At 54.2% G+C, this 16,421-nt stretch overlaps 1 protein-coding gene across 3 annotated transcripts in view; it reads right to left on the reverse strand.

The window, feature by feature from the left end:
* Positions 1-2,329: 2,329 nt before the first annotated feature.
* The window catches only part of LOC121465001 (protein tweety homolog 3), a 28,726-nt gene continuing 14,634 nt past the window's right edge, over positions 2,330-16,421 (reverse strand). The window contains exons 6-15 of one of the 3 annotated variants that reach the window (XM_041678154.1): positions 15,683-15,755; positions 15,356-15,431; positions 14,263-14,318; positions 13,507-13,599; positions 11,474-11,566; positions 11,144-11,280; positions 8,453-8,626; positions 7,789-7,864; positions 6,753-6,855; positions 2,330-5,259 (exon numbers count right to left, since the gene is read on the reverse strand). In XM_041678154.1, the coding sequence (XP_041534088.1) occupies positions 6,775-6,855; positions 7,789-7,864; positions 8,453-8,626; positions 11,144-11,280; positions 11,474-11,566; positions 13,507-13,599; positions 14,263-14,318; positions 15,356-15,431; positions 15,683-15,755 (859 nt within the window). In that variant the 3' untranslated portion in view covers positions 2,330-5,259; positions 6,753-6,774. The remainder of the gene's footprint in view (positions 5,260-6,752; positions 6,856-7,788; positions 7,865-8,452; positions 8,627-11,143; positions 11,281-11,473; positions 11,567-13,506; positions 13,600-14,262; positions 14,319-15,355; positions 15,432-15,682; positions 15,756-16,421) is intronic. The other 2 variants (XM_041678155.1, XM_041678156.1) reach the window with 2 other exon arrangements.

The following is a 16,421-nucleotide window of genomic DNA, read 5'->3' on the forward strand; positions in this document are numbered from 1 at the left end:
AAATGGCCCTGACCTCTGATGTCAGAATCAAGAGTCCACTGTGTTTCCTCAGCCTGCTCTCCCTGACTTCTGGGCCTGAAGTCTCGGGAGGAAGCAGGAGGCTCAGAGCAGACAGCAGTTCAAAAGACTTATCGGCCAGGCCTGTGGCACACTCTCCTATTCTCCTATGCCCACCTGACCCAAGTTCTACTTTTTTGACCCCCCCCCCAAAAAAACTCACTTTTTTCCTTTTGATGATTGGCATAATAATAATAATAATAATAATAATAATAATAATAATAATGGGGCTGGAGAGATGGTTTGGCGGTTAAGAGCACTGGCTGCTCTTGCGGAGGACCCAGGTTTGAGTCCCAGCACTCACATGGCTGCTCACACCGGCTGTAACTCCAGTCTTAAGGGATGTAACACCCTCTTCTGACCTCTGCAGGCACCGGGTATGCATGTGGTGCAAAGGCATGCATACAGGCAAAGACTACCTACAGATATAGGTTCTTCCACTTCGTAGGACCCAGGGACTAAACTTAGCAAATGCCGTAGCCAGCTGAGTCATCTCATTGGTCTTTTGATGCTTTTTTTATTGCTGTATTTTCATTGTTTACAGTAATTAATTTCATAAAAATAGCCCCATTCATCACATGCTCTGACCATACCCACCCCTTCTACTGTCTCCTCCTCCTCTTGGATCATCATTCTGCTTTGCACAGATAGTCCCACTTCTACTATCATCACACACACACACATATACAAAGTTGTGCACACACGCACACCAGGGCTGGCAATGCGGCTCAGTTGGTCGAATGCTTGCCAAGCACAAAGAAAAGTCATGGGTTCAATCCCCAGCACCACATGACCATCCTTGGCTACATAGAATTCAAGACCAGCCTGGACTTTGTCAAACAGAGTTTGGAGAGTTGGCTCGGTGATTAAGAGCACTGGTTGCTCTTTCAGAGGACCCAGGCTCAAATCCCAGCATTCGAATGGTGGGATATCTGACCTGACGCCCTCTTTGGGCCTCTGTGGGTACTGCATGCATGCAATACACCCATACACATAACATAAAAATATTAAAATAAGTAAAACAAGAGAGGGAGAAAATATATAAAATATCACCAACCCTGCTTGCTGCCCGATTACATAGACACTTGTCTGGAAGGGATCCCAAGACTAAGAGGCACTCTATATTGGACCCTGGAGGTTGCCTAGATGTCATGGAGTTTAAGGGACTCAGTTGCAATGGTTCGTTCAGATCCAGTGCCTCTGCCACTACCCACCATGGTCCTTGGGCGCCTCCTGGTGGCCACAGTTGATTATTTTCCCCGGTCTGAGTCGCTGCTTTCTAGAAACCCTCCCCTGAATCTAGGGGTGAATAAAAAGAAATGCAGGCCTTTGTTTTGGCCTCAAAGTTCCACGTGATACTAAATATAGTCCCCAACTTCTGATTTATTCCTTTTTTCCCCCTTTGTAGTACTGAGAATTGAACCTTGGGTCAACAATATACCAAGTGAATGATCAAACCACCGAGCACATTCCTAGACTTCTAATGTCAGATTGATGCGGTATGAGTCAGGTGCAAGGCGCATGGGTTGTTCATGTGCTGGCTTTTGAGTGTGGCTCAAGCAGCAGGTGCTAGCAGAGTCACTGCTTGCTCTCCTCCCCAACAGAAACATGAACCCCACTGGAACCTCTGGGCATTTTGGATACAGACTATTGGGGACTTCTGAGAAATACACCTATCATGACTCCTGAGGGGGAACCAGTGCCTTCATGGGCGTTTGCTTTCCATGAACCTTGTCCCAGCTTTTCACATATAACCCCCTCCCTGGGGGATTCTAGGCAGGGGCTCTACCACTGAGCTGCACCCCAGCCCCTCACTGGGGGATTCTAGGCAGGTGCTCTACCACTGAGCCACACCCAAGCCCCTCTCTGGGGATTTAGGCAGGGGCTCTACCACTGAGTCACACCCCAGCCCGTCTCTGGGGATTCTAGGCAGGGGCTCTACCACTGAGTCACACCCCCAGCTTCTCAATGGAGCCCTACTCCAGTTCGGAGCTGATTGATCTCCTGCTTCTATCTTTCCTCGATCCCTTCCTGATTTAGCAACTATAGCAATTCAACTGAAATGAAGGTTAGATGGTGCCACTCTCTATGGCTCCCTCCCAGCCAGTAAGTTCCTGTCTCTACCCATGAAATCTTGGCCCTACTGAATATGGTTGGTTCCCCACAGACTTCACTCAGGAGCCCTGTGTCCCTAGCCTGAGCTGCAGGCAGTCACCCTGTGTACAGCCTATGGCTCTGGATCCTCAAAGGCAGTTCAGGAAAGTCAGACCCGTTTTTTCTTAAAATTGTTTATTTTAAAACATGAAACCCAAGCTGAATAGAGATCACAGAAATTACATGGACAAGAACTTTAGTTATTTGCCAAGAAAAATAAAGTTCCCCAAAGAAATAAAAATTGAACCCCAAACCCGGTTTAAAAAAAACCAAAAACACAGCAACAGTAACACACAGCCATGGTCCTACAGAGGCTGGGGGGTAACTTGGGGCTGGCTCAATTCAGATGACATTATCCACTGGGGGCAGATGCAGGCAGGGGGACAGTAACTGGGAGGCAAATCTCACAAACTCATATAGATGAGGAAGGGCATGGCACACCATCATTATGATTCGAAACAAACAAGAGACCCTGGTCACCTTTAGCCCAGGAGCTAACCACCTTCTGGGCTGGGCAGAGTTGGGACCTGGGTAGGGCAGGCATTTGGAAGGGGCCAGGAATTGCATAGTGAAAGAGGGTGGGTGGGTGGGCGGGCACTGAGGGGAGGGTTTGGAGTTTATTCCAGGCCAAGATCTGCGACTTAAGCTCTGTCTCACAGAAGAAGTCAGTATGTTTGTGGGGCATGGTGACCATCAGTCCTATCAGCGTTACTGTCCCAGCCAGGTCCCTCCTGGCTTGGCTAGGGACCTGGGTCTGGTTTGGTGGCTCAGCCTTCCTTGTTACCCACCAGAGCTGTAGGATCCCCTGGGGTAAAAGTGAGTGGGGACCAGTCCCAGGCAGCTGGCACTGGACTGTTCACCCCCTGGAGGGACTAGAGGGATTGAGGAGACAAGGGGCACCCCAAAAGTCAGAAAACAAAACAAAAACAATAACCACAGTGGCAGGAGCCGTCTCCTCCATGGAGGTCAGGGTAGGAATCCCCTTGTTTCCTTTCTTCAGCCTCGGTGAGTGAAGAGTCACAGATAGGAGCACGCACGCACACGACGGTCAGGACTCCCAAGACAGCACAAGTTCACAGCCACATCCGGGCAGTGCCCGCCTCTCATGCTATATACATTCACCTTGTGGCCAGCTCACGGCCAGGGGGCAGCATTTGTGCTTCTGAGAGGCCCCAGGGCACACCCAGGCACCCAGGCGGGGGTACCCCATGCCTCCCTCAGAACCTGAGGCCAGGAACACACTTACAATGGGGCAGACTGGCCACAGCTGGGCCTCCCTGGCCCTGTAGATTCCTGGCGCCAGCCCAGTTGTGGCCAAAGGCAGGGTCCCCTCCACTGAGGTTTTCTCATGCTCAGGAGCTATAGACGGCCAGACTTGGACCCTAGGCCCAGCGAGTCCTCTGCCGACTCCTTTTGGTCCCGGACACCAGTACAATGAAAGGGGTTGTTGGAAGGAAGGGAATGCAGAGCTCTCCCCTCTGGGGAGAGCTGAAGCCTGGGGTTCTGGGATCTGTAGCTGCCAGGTTTGCTCCCGGAGGACCACAGGTCTGTAAACCACCTCCTGCCACGGGGCCCCAGCCTTGGTTACCTTACACATGCTGCTTGCTCCAAGCCCTATAGCTGCCCACCCCACAGGCCAGAGCTCCCACTAGCTGGCTGGGCCAGGGTAGAGGCTCCAGGTCCTGATTTGAGAGCTGATCCGGCTCCTCACAGCAGGAAGCACAGCAAACATCACACACTAAAGCCAAAAGCACCTTAGGGGAGCAGTGTTCCAGGGTGGGGACTGAGGTCAAAGGGCTTCAGTCCACAGTTCCTGGGACATGCTCCTCCTGGGGCAGCACCTGCCTGGGGAGGGGTCTCAAGGCCCTTGAGTTGCCTGTGGGTCTGGCCCCTCCCTGGCAGCACCCCACAAAGAAATGACGACTCTAGCCCTGGCTCCAGGCTAGACTTAGGGTCAGCCAGGAGTGCCCGTGGCAGCTGAGAGTGAGGTTAGTGGTTAATCCCAACAACGGCATCCTGAGGCTGGGGGCGCATTCACAGCCATCTCAAGTCCAGCCCTCAAGGCTCCAGAGGGCGCTGCTGCTTGTCCTGGGCAAGAATGGAACTGAGAGGGAAGGGGAGTGGGCAGTGTCCTGCTTCTCCTATGCCCCAGACTGCCCTGGAGATGATAAATGCGGTCCGTGCAAAAACCAACGGATGAAGCTGCCACTCTTCGGGATGAATGGGAAAGAGGGTTTGGCACCAAGAAGGCAGCCAGCACTGAGGGGCCAGGGAGTGACCTGGGCTCTGTGTGGCACCTGCTGTCTGGGGAGAGCTGGCTGGGCGCTGAGGGAGAGAACCATGGGAGAAGAAGGTGCAGGAAGAGCCCCACCCTGGAGGCAGCTCAGAACTGACAGGAAGGGCCAAGTAAGTGGGGTGGGAAAAAGAAGGCAGGTGCTGGATGTCGCAAAGACGGGCGTGTGTGAAGGGGCCACTCAGTGACGAGCAGGTGGGCACCAGGCACAGGGGCTTCCACTGCCTACGAATGGAGAAATGATCCTCAGAGGGGTCAGGGGCCAGGGCAACGCCAGGAAAGGTTCGGTACAGCTGGAGGGGAGGGAACTCCCGGAGTGTAGGGGACAGCATGGAGGGCCACCTGCGGAAGGAACATGGGGGTGGAAGCACCTGGCACAGAGCAGGGCTCAGAGAGCCCAAGAGGACAGAGGGAGATGGAGGCAGGCGGGGTCGGGTTGCTGGTGGCAGTGTCTGTCCAGGTGAGTGCCCACAAGTCTCACTTCTCAGGCTGGCCCAGAGCTCATGCTGGGCACCTACATGCCTCCTGCAGGGTGGGGACAGTGGGGGCGGGGCTTCAGATGTGCCTAGGGCTGGTCTGGTGTAGCTTGCAGAGGGTCCGGCAGGGTAGAAGCAGCAGTGCTGGCATAGGAAGGGTGGGGCAATTGGCACGTGGGGGCAGATGGCTGGCCGGTGTGTGGTCTAGTGCCCGCTGCCGCTGGAGTCGGGGCGAGGCTGGCTCGTGGCGAGGTATTTGGCTCTCATGCTGGAGGTGTACTAGAGGAGAGAGGGAGGGAGGAAGCAGGGTCAGCTGGGTTTCTGGGCAGGACTGAGCAGCCAGTAGCCTCACTGATGTGGGCCTTGGTAGGGTGAGCCACAGTCGACCCTTGGGGGGCAGAACACAGCAGTGCAGGGCGTGGTTGGCAGAATCCTACGGTAAGAGCTGCTGGCCCAGGGCCAGGACCAAGGACTGGGTACAGATTAGGGAAGGATGGAGGCTAGCCTCTATAACCCAGGCTGGGCCACAGAGGCAAGCTTCCTTTCCCAATTAAGTACATTCAGTCCCTTATTGTCACTAAGCCACTCCTAGAGCCCCAGTTGGATACTTGCTACTTCAAAGGCCCTAATTGCATCACACACGCCAAGAACCTGAAGGCCACACAGACCCCATCTCTACGCCACTGCTTTAGAGCTCTGCCCTGGGCCAAGACAAGGTCTCCCAGGGCAGGTCTGCATGAAGCTAGGCCACAGCCTACTGCTGGGGAGTCCACTGGAGTCAGGAGGCTTAAGCCTCCCCGCCCCCAGCCATTCAACCCCATTGCTCCCAGGAAAGGGGAGTGTCAGGCTGGAGTGACTCTGCCCACCCCTCAGATGGGGACACTAACTCCTCCAGATGTGTGCTTTGAGATGGAGGTGAACGGCTGGTTCTGCATATTACAGTCTGCACATCTTGGCCACCCTAACAGTAGAACAGGTGTAAAGGTTTGGGTAGTGCATCTGTGTGGGGTGTACGTGTGTGTGCGTGTGTGTGTGTGTGTGTGTGTGTGTGTGTGTGCATGCATGCACACAGAGGATGTGCCAATGTCAGGCAGTGTGCAAAGGGTTTGCATTCCTGTATCAGGGACAAAGGCCACCACTGCTCAGAAGGCTGAGCAGGCTGACTCCCACCCACCCTAAGGAGCACAGGCTGGCTTCACAGTCCCCAGATGAGAGGGACAATGCTCCTGGGGACCTGAGTGCTTCCTTGAAACATTCTAGGTTAAGGTCGCGGGCAGCGGCCGTGGAGCAGCAGTGGGAGCAGCAGGGGCCCCAGAGCCATGTCATTCCATGGACATGCAGCAGTGACAAGGGACAGGAGGTTGGGATGGGACACTGGTGGGATGGGACGGAAGATGGCAGCCCAGAGACCTGGAGGAGCCCAAGCAGGCATTGGGACAGGGACAGGGGTTCATACCCATGTGAGCACACCTGTATACCTGTGTGCATGGGCCAGCATGCAGGACCACATACCCAGGGACCCAGCTCTGCATCCAAGGTCAGATGCACAGAGGGTCTGGGTAGAAGTGACAAGATGGGCTGGGCCTCCTGCAGCTGATGACAGTAGAGTCAAGCCTGGAATGGGGTTCACTGTGATAGCAGTGGGCTCAGGACCACTTCAGAGGCCTCCGGTCCCCCAAACAGTGGATGGGGGACAGTGGTGAGCAGAGGGTGCAAGGCATGGAGGTACAGGCGGGCAGCCGTGCGGGGTGGGGGGCTGGGCGGGTCAGTACCTGTCACTCTTTGAGGGTACAGCTACCACAGTGTTCGGGCGCTGTCCATGGGTTTAAACTGCCAGCCTGCATGGCTGCCAGAGTCCAGGGCAGCCAGGTAGCGCTAGGAGGGCCCAGGGTGGGAGGGATGCAGGAGAAAGAGAGAGAGAGGGGTGTCCTCAACGCCAGGCGTGGCCGGCCCCAAGTGGACCACAAGACCAGAGGGCAAGGGTGAGGGCAGTCGAGTGTGACACAGAGACCTGACAGTTCCTGGTCCACGTCCTTGGCACCCTGGCTCAGCTCTGTGCTAGGGAACATTGTGGTGTTGTGGAAGACACACTGCAGATGTTCCTAAAACAAGGCGGCCTTCAGCCTCTTAGAGCCTGTCCTCACAGCCCAGTCCTCAGGGGAGCCCCAGGGGCCCCCACATTTCCAACAGCACCTACTCTTTGACACCAAATCCACCCTGATTCTTTTGTCTACAGCTCACTCTTGGGGCTTAGAAGAGACATCAGGCCTGGGTTAGAACAGCCTGGGGCTGAGACATGGGTGGATTCTTAGGGAGAGGGAGGGAGGGACAGAGGGAGGTAGGGAGGGAGAGAGGGAGGGAAGAGACAAATGGAAGAAAGGAAAGAGAAGGGAGGAGAGAGAGATGGAGGAAGGGATGGAGGGTTGGGTGGAGGACGGAAGGAGGGAAGAAGAAACAGGGCTCTAATGATGGAGCTGCCTCGCCGAGGCTTTGGGAAGCCCAGGGTAAAGATGGGAAGAGAGTACTGGGGCCCTGCTGGCCACCTGCTTATCTCAAGAAAGAACCAAGGGCTGACTGCTAGGTAGCAGGACCCCAAGATTGCCCACGCTAACCCCCAGGCCCCTCAAGAGTGCCAAGAGCTGGAGGACCCACCCAGTCTGATTTGTTTAGGCCCTGGTATTACAGGCTCACAGCTTTCTCAAGAGCCCAGGCAGCCTGTGAGAGACAACACCAGGGTACCATGGCGACAGACTGTAGAGCCCTCAAGCCAGAGAATCTCCCCACCCACCCTCCTGCCCTGAGACTTACTGAGGGCGGTGGGGACTCGCGCCCAATGAGGGGGGTGTTCTCACAGCGGGGATTCTGGAAATTGGCATTCTGGCTCCTGAGTGGAAGGGGAGAGAGAGCACGTGAATGGTCATGGGCCATATGGTCCTTACTCTGGGGGAAATGGCCCATCTTTTTATTGTTTTATTTTGTTTTAGATAGGGTCTCGTGTAGCCCAGGCTGGCCTCAAACTTGCTATGTAGCCAAGGATAACCTTGAATTCCCGATCTTCCTGCCCCTACCAACTGAGTGATGGGATTACAAGTGTGACCACCTTAGAGCCAGACAGGTCCTATGCCTGGCCAGCTCTGTCCATGCTAACTTTGTATAGTGTCAAGCTCAGAACAGTCCTCCATGAACGCCGGCTTCCCTGGCAGTCAGAACCCATCTCCCACCAGGTTACCTGCCTACCACAAAGGCACACACCCTCCACCTGGCCCTGTGGCCACCCCATGGCCATTCCACCTGAAGCCCTGGCTGCCCAGCCTTGGTGAGAGTGCCCCCCACCCCTTTTCCTGCAGCTGTACAGGCCCTGCACCCCGCCTCCCCATCCCCTCTGACAGCCCGGTAGTCCGTAGGCTCCACAGTTGCATATGCACACCATCCCCGGCCCTACCTCTGCCTGTTCCCAGCCGTCACAACTCACATGTACTCGGTGACTGGCGCATTGCTGACGGTGTGGGCGGCGGCTGGGATGCTGGCCTCACTGCCGTAGCTGCTACCGCAGCTATACAAACTGGGCATGTGCACTCGGTAAAGGCTGTCGTGTGCCTGCCGTGGCCCTGGAGCATTGTCCTCTTCTCCATCCTCATCTGGGCCTCTGCAGGGAGGGACAGCGGCACAGGCTCAGTGTGCTTACTCTGGGGTGCTGATGTGTGGCAGGGCCGCGGGCTGCTCAATCTGTCCTCTGAGATGCATCATTCCCTGAGTTATGGGGTCCTCTTTTGGCTTTGTGGGGCTTGTTCTCAACCTTGGGAGGCCTGAGGTAACCTGCCCTGCTCCCTTCTGGCTTCCCACCCTCTGCTCCGTTACTGGCTGTGGGACAGACTTCGGTTGTTCTGCAGCAGCGCTGTGCTTCTATTCTACATGGACTGCAAGGCGAGACCACCGTGTGGGAAGCACTCAGAGGTGGGACAGTGTGAATGTCTGGTGTGACCATGGCTGAGCCCTGCAGGACCTCACGCATAGCTCCCACCTGGCCCTCGATAAGTGTTCTTTAAAACAAGAATTATTAGCTGGGTGTGATGGCACACACTCGAAAAACCAAAACTAAAAACCACCCCCCCCCCAAAAAAAAGGAGAGAGAGAGAATTATTTTTTATTTTTTTAGAGTCAAAGCTTTTCTGTATAACCCTGGTTGTCCTGAAACTCCCTTTGTAGACCAGGCTGGCCTTGAACTCACAGAAATTTGCCTACCTCTGCCTCCCAAATGCTGAGATTAAATTGTGCCACCACCCCTAATTTTTTTCTTTTTAATTATTTATTTTATGTGCATTGGTGTTTTGCCTGCATGTATGTCTGTGTGAGGGTGTCAGATCCTCTGGAATTGGAGTTACAGACAGTTGTGAGTCACCAAGTGGATGCTGATTGAACCAGGTCCTCTGGAAGAGCAGTCAGTGCTCTTAACCGCTGAGCCACCTCTCCAGGCCCTATTTTATTTTTAATTTTGTGTACTTGTATGAGAAGAAGGTTTGTGCACCTGAGTGTAGGTGCCTGTGGAGAACAGAAGAGGGCACTGGCTCTCTTGGAGCTGGACTTCAAACAACTGTTAGCTGCCCAGTGTATGTGCTGGGAACTAAACTTGGGTACCATGGGAGAGCAGTGCACACTCTTCACCCTGATCCATCACTCGGGCTCCACAACATGTGACCTCTTAGAGCTCACTTTGACAACAGCAATATGGTGACCTGTTCAGTCACACAGCAAGCAAGAGTAGAGTCAGGACCTGAACAAGCATGAAGGTCCAGGGCTCGTGGCTACTCTCCTGCAGTCTCCTCATCTGTTACCACTGCCATCAGCACTACCATCAACCACCGTCACTACTGCTAGAGCCACCAGCAAATCCTCAGCACCATCACCATCACCACCACCATCTTTGTTGTCACCAGAATCACCACCGCCATCATCACCACCATTGCTACCATCACAACCACAGCTACCACAACTCACTGTCACTGTGACTTCTACCACTCCCCCCAACATCCCCATCACCAGAACTACATCACAACTGCAACCATCGCTAGAATCACGATTGTCACCATCATCCCCGCTAATATCAGCCATTCCCTTCATCAGCACCATCAGTACTGCCACCATCCCCACCAAAATCACCATCACTGCCACCATTACAACCATCACCATCTTCATTATCACCACCACCAGCACCAGGCTGTTATCAACACCACAACCGGTACCACTGTCATGAATGCCACCATTGCCACTGTCACTGCTGTCATCTTCGGAATCATTACCGCCATTATCGTAACCACCTTTATTATCATGAGCAGCAGAATCACATCACCATGATTCTAACACTACCATTCCCAGCACCACCTCAAACATCACGGCCATTTTCATTGCCACCACAAACCACCCATCCTCATCATCCCCACCATCATCATACCCTCTTGGAACTGATTCTCTCTGTAGACCAGGCTGGCTTCGAACTCACAGAGATCCACCTGCCTTTGCTTCCCGAGTGCTGGGACTAAAGGCGTGCGCCACTTCTCCCAGCCATCATCACCTGCTTTATCACCACTATCTCCATCACACTTAGAGGGAAAGGGAGCAGAATAACAGCACAGGCACGGGGGACAAACCTGAGCCGACATACTTGCCATCTCAGTTGGACCACAAACAGCATCGTGGCCCCAGGAGAAGGAGCTGAAAGGGCTAGGAAGCCTGACTCTCCCAGGCTGAGGAGACCGAGACAGGAGCCGTGAGGACTCCTGGCTCCAAAGATAAGGACACAATGGCCCCATCTGGATCCCCAGCAGGATATGGCCACCTGAACATCCTCCTATAGGAGCCAAGTCCTCACCACCCACAGCTGTGCACATCTGTCCCTGGGACCACAGAAGACACAGTCTGATGTAGTCTTCACGGAGTAGGGCATAAAGTGAACACAAGGGGGCAGGAGAGCCTGGCTCTGGATGGGAATTTCTGCTGCCATCACTACTCAAATCATTAGCACAGGCTCCCAGAACAGCAGGCAGCCCCAACATGCTTCAGAGGCCTGGGAAGCAGTAAGAGCTGAGGAAGTGTATGTCTCTCAGCGCTGGAGACAGGACCAGGTGTCCAGAAGGGCCAAATTCCAGGACCCCAGGGAAAGCCTCACCTCTTCTGTTGCCAGGTGTGCGGAACGCTGCAGACGATGGAGCTGAACATGAGGGCTGTGACGAAAGAGAAGAGGGCCAGGTAGATGAGGCCCTCGACACCATCGTAGCAGAAGCCTGTCAGTGCCTGCACGTAGTCCTGAGCCGGAAGAATGGGACACGATGCCAAGGACAGGGAGAGAATTGGGGACAAGTGGTGAGATCAACTTGCTAGGCCACACTGGATGTTCCTTACATGAGGCAGTGTAGAGGGCCCGCCATCAACCCAGGGACCACAAACCTCTTTCTAGTGGCTCCCCTCTGCCCCGCCCCCGGATGCCCAGGGGCCTCACCAGGTGCAAGCTCCGGCAGTCCACCAGGGCGGTGAGGTGCTGGAGATTCACCTCCGTGCCGTTTAGCACCTCCTGGACTCGGAGCAAGGGATCCTGGGGTGGACACAACACTTGATGTCAGGATAACTGGGAAGACCCAAATGAACATGGAGCCCCCAGTCTCCTTCATCTTACAACTAGCCAGAGCCCATCCCCTGAATCCCGACTCCATGCCAGCACCTGAGGGTCTTCAGAAAAAAAATGGCAAGCCTGGGTTCTGTGCCTTGGAAACACAGGGACCAGAGAACCCACAGATACCTGTCCAATACAGTCACTTCTAAGATAGATTTAATTTAAATTAATTTTCTTGTCAAGAGTCTTGCTACATACTGTAAGATGGCCTCAAACTCACAATCCTCCTGCCTCAACCTCTTCAGGCCTGGGTTAGGGGTATGCGCTACCACACCTAGCTAGATTTTCTTCAGTGTTGTGGGAGAACCTGACTATGTGTCCCCGACTGGGCCTCGTTCTGCTCTTAAAACATATGTTAGGGGGCAGAAGGAATGGCTCAGCAGTTAAGAGCATCGGCTGCTCTTTCAGAAGACCCAGGTTGGAGTTTCAACGCCTACACAGTGGCTCACAACTGTCTGTGACTCCAGTTCCCGGGGATCTGATGTCCTTCTCTGGTCTACACAAATACCAGACACTTATGCAGGCAAAACACCCATTACATAAAATGGAATTAAAAATAAATTTTACAAAAGTCAGATTTTAGGCTGGTCGCCTGCAACCCCAGCATCCCAGAAGTACATGTAGGCTGCCTCTTGAATGCTGACTAAAGGAAAGTGTCACCTCACCTGGCTGTGGAACATTATTAACAGATTGGAGCTTGCATCGGGAACACAGAACCTGGTATGACGTACTGGGTCCCCAAATTGTGGGCTAAAGGCCCAACCCAAACCCCTAGAAAGTCACAGTTTGGAGAGAGATCTTTTTCTCATTGCCTTTTTGCAGTGCTGGGATGGAACCTAGGAATTCCTTGCATGTGCCTGCCAAGTTCTTGGTCACTAAGCCCTCTCTCCAGCTTACCTAGAGACCTGTGGGCTCACTGCAGTTCAGGCAGGACTCTCACTCCCTACGGAGCAGAGGAGGAGTTTGAACTGATCCTCCAGACTCTACCTTCCTAGTACTGAAAGTCGGGTATGTGCCACCACACCCAGCCAGGCCTTGCAATTTTTTTATTTATTTATTTATTTATTTTTGGTTTTTCGAGACAGGGTTTCTCTGTAGCTTTGGAGCCTGTCCTGGAACTAGCTCTTGTAGACCAGGCTGGCCTCGAACTCCCAGAGATCCGCCTGCCTCTGCCTCCCGAGTGCTGGGATTAAAGGTGTGCGCCACTACCGCCCGGCTAGATTTTTCTTTCTTTCTTTTTTTTTTTTTTTTTTTGAGACAGGGTTTCTCTGTGGTTTTGGAGCCTGTCCTGGAACTAGCTCTTGTAGACCAGGCTGGCCTCGAACTCTCAGAGATCAGCCTGCCTCTGCCTCCCAAGTGCTGGGATTAAAGGCGTGCGCCACCACCGCCCGGCCAGGCCTTGCATTTTTGAGACAGGGTTTGGCCATGTAGCCCAGGTTAGCCTAGCATTCAAGATCTCGCCTCAGCCTCCTGAGTCCTATGATCACAGGCGTGTCACTACGCCAAGCTTGTATTACTTTTTAAAGAACAAAAACATTTTATTTTGTGTGTGTGTACGCGTGTGTGTACACAAGCATGCCACAGTGAACAAACTGAGGTCAGACGACAGTTTGTAGGAGTCACTTCCTTCCACCATGTGGGTCTCAGGGATTGGACTCAGGTTGCCATGTTTGGTGGCACAGAGACCCTTACATTCTGAGCCACCTCAGCCTCCCAGATATTTTATAAACCCATGACCAATGCCCAGAAAAAGGGGGTAGAAGGTAAAGGAAGGAGGGTTAAAGGCTATGGGAACAGAAGGGGAACAATCAAGACCCTCAAGTTTCTGTTCGTCAGGGCCACCGTTGCCCACAGCCCCTCACCTTGGTGGCTGGGTGCTCCTTCGGGACACTCCTCAGCAGCTCGGCCACGACATCCTGCATTTCCACCAGAGCTTTGTGGCTTCCCGACAGCTTCTGCTCCACGGAGAAGTGTGGAATCCAGCAGCTGCCTGCTGCTCTCCCACCGCCGTCCTCCCACCCCAGTGATCTCCAAGGCCCCACGTCGGCCAGTTATGCCTGACTGCACCCTGTAGGCTACAGGTCACCCCTTCTCCCTGAAGGTGCCCACACAGGGGATGATACACACCCCTGAGGTGGTAACAAAACCCTGCGCCCACTCCAGAGAGCAAAGTAAAGCACCGTCAATGGAGGTGTGTCTTCAGGATGCAAAGGGTACCTTCACCCCACTGGGGGGACAAGTAGTGGGTACAGGGTATGGCTAGTTGGGGCTGCCAAACTCTTCAAATGCCACCACCGAGACCTCTGAACAGGTGGCATTTTACAGAGGTGCTCCCAGGGCTCCTCCCATACCTGTCTACATTTGCTAGTCAGCTAGCCTCTGTCCTGCAGGGTTGCTGAGGGAACCCCAAAGAACGAAAGGCACCTCAAGGATCCACATTAAATAGGTCACTACAAGGATGGGGTGAAAGATTAGCATCCTCCGATGAGTTTGCACAGAGCCTAAGGGGCCAGTAGCTTCAGCTATGTGGGCTTAGAGGACAAGCTCATGGTCCTTTCTGCCTCTTCCCACACCCTGTGTCTCTGGCCTTGGCTACCTAGGACCAGTCTGGCTCTCACCTGTTGGAAGGGGTTGGTGGCACGGGGCGAGCAAGCCAAGTAGTATTGCAAAATGTCTGTGAAAAGAGAGAGGAGGTGCTGAGGACAGTCCTGTCTATGTCTGCATGCAAGTTCATGCATTGTCCTCAAGTGGGCCTGCCTGCGTCTGGGTGCCTACATGAGCCAATGCTTGCAAATGATGCATGTTTGTATCCTTGTGCGTGCACATACTTGCATGTACATGAATTTACATACATGTGTATGAACGCTTGTGCTTGTGTGTGAGGCTGAGCAGTGATCTCCAGGAAGACTGTGGCTGAGCCAAGATCCTGTCCTCAGAGTGGGCCCCTGAAAGGTGCAGGATACTCAGGGGTGGGTTTTCCTGCTCTGAAGCAGTGATAGTGGGCAGAGTGGGGTCTCTATGCCAGCACCCACCCTCAGCCTTAGGTTCTATGTTTTATTCGGTTTCTAGGCACGCAGGGGCTGTAAGGCCAGGGACGGCTCCTCAATCTCTTCCGGTATCCAGCATATCAGGAAGTCCTGTTGGTCCCACCTTGAGGAGCATCCCTGCCCACTTCCACCTGTTCAAGCCTCCATTGCCTCAGGCCTGTTGCTCTCTGACAGCTTCCCCTTCCTTTGCCCTACATGTCAGTCAGCAGCCTTGGGAAGCTTTTGTTTGTATTTTTGTGGTTTTGAAACAGTTTCACCCAGGTTGGCCAGCAACTCAAGCTCCTACTACTCCAGCCTGCCGAGTACGGGGATTCAGGGCATGTGCCATGCCCAAGCTCAGGAGGCCTTTACCGGGCTTATCACATGTCTTGATACTCTCTCTCCTCCACCACAAGAAAGCCTATACTCCCAGTTGTGCCGCAGCCTCCTGGCTTCCCACTCTCTGTTCCCAATTAGCGGCCTCACAAACATGGCTGGGGCTTTCGCCTCAGGCATCCACTAGAGTTGCAAGCTCCCAAGCAGGTGTCTATCCCCCTGGCTGCCCACTTGGAAGCAGCCTGGGACACCAGCTTCCTGGCCTGTACCATACCTGCCTAAGGTCAAAGGCTTGTACGGGTAAGGACGCCTCAGCCTTGTCCAGCCCCACACATGGTCACAGACTCACCTCCACTCAGCACTGAGTGCTCCTCCACCATCTTGGTCACAAAGGTGTCAGGGTCTACGCAGAAGTCGCTGGAGCCCTGAAATGGGTGAGGCATGAAAGGGCAGGTGACCAAGATGGGCCTCAGAAGCAAGCCATGACCACCCAGAGTTCTCAGGGAGATTTTGTCCCTCACCCCCCAGGGTCTCCCCTTAGTTCAGAGAGGCAGAGTGGGATATAAGGAGCATGGGTCTGTGTGAACCAGGGCAAGATGACAGGGGACAGAAGTATGGCTTTTTCCTCCCAACCAAAGCCCATTAGATGGGGATTCCTGGTCCCCCTGCCACTCACCACAGACACGGCCAGCTCCAAGCCCAGTGCACCCCAGCTGATGACCAGGGCCAAGACACCCAGCAAGCAGACCCTTGGGGCAAAGAAGGCCCGTCAGGCTGGGAATAGGGGATAGGGGACATGCCACACACACAGCTGCAGCACAAAATGCCAGGCCCTGTAAGCCTGGGCAGTCCGTTTGACCCACACAAGACAGTTGAGTCTTCCCGTGACCTGGTCTCAGTCGCTCAAGGCCCAGGACCTGCACAAACGCTCCTCCAAGCAGGGATGAGACTCACCCTGTGAGTGCGTGGCTAGGGACAAGTGACAGCAACCTAGGCTTGGGTAGGAAGACCCTGTGGCACCCTAGGTCTCATACATCCTGTCTACATGAGCCCTTGATGGCGTCAACCCCTCTGAGTATGCCAATGACGCCCATTCCTATGCATGGCTGGCTGTTCCCTCCCTCAGGCCTGCTCCAGCCACACAGGGCTCCCTGCTCTTCCACACATCACCCAGCGGCAGGTCTGCCTATCAGCCTGCACATCTTTTCCCAGGGTCCATGCATCGCTTGCTCTTGAGGGCCTCAGCCCCGCCATCCCCTCTCTTAGAGTGCCTTGGCTGCATCACACACACTGAAGAGGGCCCTGGCTCTGGCTCCGCTTCCCATTTCAGCACCACCACCTGACCCTCAGCCCCGGCAGGTTCATCTGTTCATCTTTGGGAGGCATGGAGGTGCAGAGGCTGGAGGGTCATGGGG

Source organism: Microtus oregoni, unplaced genomic scaffold, assembly GCF_018167655.1.
Source record: "Microtus oregoni isolate MIOR12 unplaced genomic scaffold, Mior012 000029F_ref0000214, whole genome shotgun sequence".
Taxonomy (NCBI): domain Eukaryota; kingdom Metazoa; phylum Chordata; class Mammalia; order Rodentia; family Cricetidae; genus Microtus; species Microtus oregoni.